At 48.4% G+C, this 4,581-nt stretch overlaps 1 protein-coding gene across 1 annotated transcript; it reads left to right on the top strand.

The window, feature by feature from the left end:
• Positions 1–2,635: 2,635 nt before the first annotated feature.
• On the top strand, positions 2,636–4,581 carry LOC121534570 (transmembrane protein 125-like). Its single transcript, XM_041841146.1, has one exon. It carries the CDS (start codon positions 2,648–2,650, stop codon positions 3,338–3,340), a length of 693 nt encoding a protein of 230 aa, XP_041697080.1. The 5' UTR covers positions 2,636–2,647; the 3' UTR covers positions 3,341–4,581.

Genomic DNA, 4,581 nt, shown 5'->3' with positions numbered 1-4,581 from the left:
CCCTGGGAGATTCTCAATTGGGAAAAGTACATCCTCTCCTCAACTCCTCCTTAAACCAAAAAGCAGTTGCCATATGGAGGAGTGTCAATTTGTTAATAGGCGAACGAAGGAGTGTCCTCTCCTTGATAGCCTCCTCCCGCATAGGAAGTACAAGTGTATCCTCCCGACAGCTAGCGCGTAAGTGTTATAAAATCCGCCACACCCCCTTTGAGTCAGCTGTTGTTTTCTCGAAGGAGAAAAGCATGCACACATTTAAAAACGATACGCTACTTATCCTTTTATCTATTAAATGTCTCGCACAAAAATACATGTATTTTTACTACTTTACATTTATTTTAGGATTCCACCCCTGTGACGTGCTAGCAGAGAAGGTGAGTCTCATTTCATACAAGCACATACATTTGTTTCCAGGTTTCCTCCCCTCCTGTCTTCGATTACCTTTGAACTTTTTCAAAAGAAGTTGAGGACGGAGGAGTGGGCACGAGGTGGAGGTCAAAGAGTTAGTTAGACTTCTCATCTTTGTGTCTGTCCCATTACGACGTCTGTGTCAGCATGGGCAGCGCCATTGAAGCTATCTCCATTTGAAAGTAGTCCATTTGTTCTTCTACTACTTCTATGAGTTCGTAAATAAACTGAAAGGGTGCATACTGCCACCAGGAGTGTTTTGTTTGAACAGGTATAAAGCCAAGGTTGGGGATTTACTGCCACCTGCAGTTATGGAATGTTTGCTCACAAGTATAATTCAATGGATGATCTCTCCTGATGGAGGTGCAAAAAAACAGGTGGAGGGCCAGTCACACCATCAACCAATCAGAGCACACAAACAATTAATTCAAACGGACTGACGGGAGAGCATACACTGTTCGTAGTTACTCTAATAAGGGCACCTCCACCCAAGAGGGTATTCATATGAAGTGTTTTTGATTTTCCTCCAATAGCATAAATCACCTATCTTTATGTTTGGCTCTGGCACTAAACTTTATGTAGTATTATGCCTACACATTAGGTGCTGACATTGGAATTTGAACAGTATAAGATGGGAAGGGCCAGTTAGAGAGCCTCCATTGTAACTAACGCAAGAGGCAATCTTAGATCATGTGAATCAATGACGCCATACTTGGAGTGACAGAGAGGGCATTATCTGGGGACACTGACATCAGAGCCCCTCCACAAACACACCAGCCGTCCATCGGCTGCCCCATTGTCTGTCTGTCCGCGTGCCGTCTCACTGCGAAGCACTGGTCGATGTCACCAATGCCACCCCATAACAATCACACCCTCCCCCCCTATTTCCACCATATGTATTGTGATTTGTGATTGTGCTTTTTGACCACTTAATGACGTGGTGGTTTTCCTTCATGAGAAGAGTAGAGAGGGTGTCCTCTCTCATTGCCCATGTGGAGTGGGTGGCGCTACGTGTGTGTGTGTGAGAGAGAGAGTGAGTGTGTGCCGGTGCCCACAGTGCCAGCGAGTCCGTGATGCCAGCTTTGACAGAACCCAGTCACATTAGTGGGCAGTGTGTCACTGTCACCAGGCTTGCCATATTGTGGGTGAGCGAAGCGTATACAAATCTTCTACCTACCCACCCTCACTACCATTATCATCCCACCACTACCATCCCCACTCATGATGGATTGTCCTAGACTCCCTCCGTCTGTGTGTCATCATCCTTGACTCTCTGCCCTGACAATTATCACAACTCACAGTGAAAGTGTGTGTGTGTGTGTGTGTGTGAGTGAAAGTGTGTGTGTGTGTGTGTGTGAGAGAGAGAGAGAGAGAGAGAGAGAGAGAGAGAGAGAGAGAGAGAGAGAGAGAGAGAGAGAGAGAGAGAGAGAGAGAGAGAGAGAGAGAGAGAGAGAGAGAGAGAGAGAGAGAGAGAGAGAGAGAGAGAGAGAGAGAGAGAGGAGAGCAGACCAGAGAGAGAGAGCGAGAGCGAGAGAGAGAGATAGGAGAGCAGACCAGAGAGAAATTACACTGAGGAGGGAGGACCTGTTGTCATATATCTCTCAACTCAACCATGAGGATCTCCTTCAGGACTGGAAACTACCTCAGTTAATCTGACATCACTGCAAACAAGCATGCTGTCAACGCTGGAGCACTTGGACCATGACACAACCAGGATGACTCCACTCTGAGACCCACCAAGACACACAGCTTTGGAATTATGAACCACAACTGTCTCAACCAGCCTCCAGGAAGTTTTGTGGAGTGTGTATGTCTATCATGATGTGTTTCCGTTATGACGATCTGATTGGAGGACTGACAGATGGGATGACTAAAGAGAGGCTAGAGGAACAGGGTCGTTAGTCTGCACTGGTAAGTAATCTACATGTGACAATGTTGCTAGGACGCCAGCATAATCACGTGCACATTTAAGTACAACTCCAATGACAATATATTGAGAACTACTCTGGTATATACTGATATATATATATTGATGAGGCAACCAGCACAAAAGATAACAAGTAGAATGTGGATGATAAGATTTGTATGACAACTTTAATCATGGATATAGTTCTCAACATAGCTCAATGCAAGTTACACAAGCATAGAGTTTGAAAATGACATTTAACCCAAACTGCTAACCCCCTCAGGTACCTATTGTGAGCTGGCTGGATTAACCTCGAGGGGGGCTCCCCTAGTAACCATGGCTGAGATGGAGGAGTTCTCCCCCATGCCCCCGCGGCGCACCCCACGCCGTACCCCCCGTGTGCTGCGCCTGGACCCGGCCCTGCTCCAGCGGCGGGTGTTGGAGGACCAGGTGGAACTGTGGTGGTTCCGCGAGCCGCGGCGCTCCCTGCTCTGCTACTGCATCTCAGTGAGCTTCGTCCTGGGCTTGGGGCTGGGCGGTGTAGGCCTCCTCTCCACCACCACCAGCCTGTCCGGGGAGTGGCGCCTGGGTGTGGGCACCATGCTCTGCCTCCTAGCTCTGGCTGTCCTCCTCAAACAGCTCCTAAGCTCCGCCGTCCAGGATATGAATTGCGTTCGCAGCCGGAGGCGGATAGAGTTAATGAAGAGCGGTGGGCGGGCGGACCCGTTGGTCATCCTTTTCACCGGGATGGCATTGGCACTCTGCGGAGGGGTCCTACTCTACATGTCGCTGGCCAGCGGGCACCATGGGCCCGGGCAGCGCCACAGGGATATGTTCCTGTCCGGGGTGGTGCTACTGTGGGCAGGGGGCGCCACCGGGCTGGCGGTGGCCGGGTACTTGCTGGTGGTGCACCTCCAGCAGAGGAGAGAGAGGAGGATGTTGCAGAGGCGGAGGAGGGGAGGGAGGGGGTTGCGGGACAGGGCAGTCAGGGTGTTTACAGTCTCCTCTAGTAGAACTAGCCTCATCTGAGAGAGCAGACCTGGGTCTTGTTCATTAGGCACCAAACAGCGTTGCCCTAATGAACACTACCCTTGGTTCAAATAGTATTTGTATTTCTTTAAAATACTTGAGCTGTGCTTGATTGAGCAATGGGACCAGAGCCATAAAAACTGTATACATCCCATGTCTGCTGAAGAAGAGAGGAGAGGAAAACAAGTGAGGAGAGGAGAGCAGGAGGTGAGAAGAGGATTGGAGAGGGAGGAAAGTTAGGAGAGAAGAGATGAGACTAGGGGACTTAATAGATGACGGGACTTGAGGGGAGGGAAAGATAGGAAAAGGGTATCACCACTCTCTCTCCCTGGTCTGTAACAGAGTCCTGTGTTTGTTGCTGGCACTGTGACTGCGTCATCCTGTTGACTAATGCCCACTGCAGACCGTGCCCACTATGCCCACTGTGCCATTCACCGCTGCTGTGTTGTGGGAACCAGGCTGTGCAGGGTGACACCAGCCCCACGGACCCCCAGGACCCTCAGTCAGACCAGCCATTGTTTCTGTCAGTGGCAGTATGAGTGCTACACTGCCGTCGTCACAAACAAGCCACTCGCAGGGAGGAGACCCGACCAAGTCACATGGTTCTAGTTTGTCTGTGTTGTTTTGACTCACGTGTCCTATTTTATGTTATTATATTGACCCAAATATTTGTATATCGGAAGGTGCCGGAACAAAAAGAGAGCACGAAGGCGGGTGACCTGGGGGGCTCTGAGGTACTGGAACGCATGACAAAAAAGATTCACATTTATAATAAAGCATTGCGTTCATATCGTCGCATTGCCTAGTGGCATAGAGTAGAGGCGCTTACAGAAGTTGTACACATGGGGAACATTTTTAGTAGCCTAGGTTCTGGGAAAAATGTGACCTTTTATAAACGCATTTCATGCAACTCTACGTACTTTTACAACTGCAGACTTTGGCAGAATATTTTTTAATACCACACAAATTATTGAAATGACAAGCTAATTTGACACTGACAAACTGAAAATCCGAGTTTATTAAAAAACGACCTAGTCTTGAATTCATCGATAGCCTAGGCCTAGATGTGTGGAGACACACATATTGTACAATATGAGGAAGAAATTCCAGTCCTAAAATAGCTTTCCAGTTCCACTGACTAACCCATTGATGTGCACTCGTGGCAAAAGCCCATCTCTTTCTTATTTTACTTTGTAAAACAATGCTGTTCGCTCAATAGGCCTATTTGGAAGTTGATCAAA

This window comes from Coregonus clupeaformis, chromosome 21 (genome assembly GCF_020615455.1).
Source record: "Coregonus clupeaformis isolate EN_2021a chromosome 21, ASM2061545v1, whole genome shotgun sequence".
NCBI classification, from domain to species: Eukaryota; Metazoa; Chordata; class Actinopteri; order Salmoniformes; family Salmonidae; genus Coregonus; species Coregonus clupeaformis.
The sequence above is the reverse complement of the archived record's forward strand: the minus strand, read 5'-3'. Positions and strand labels throughout refer to the sequence as shown.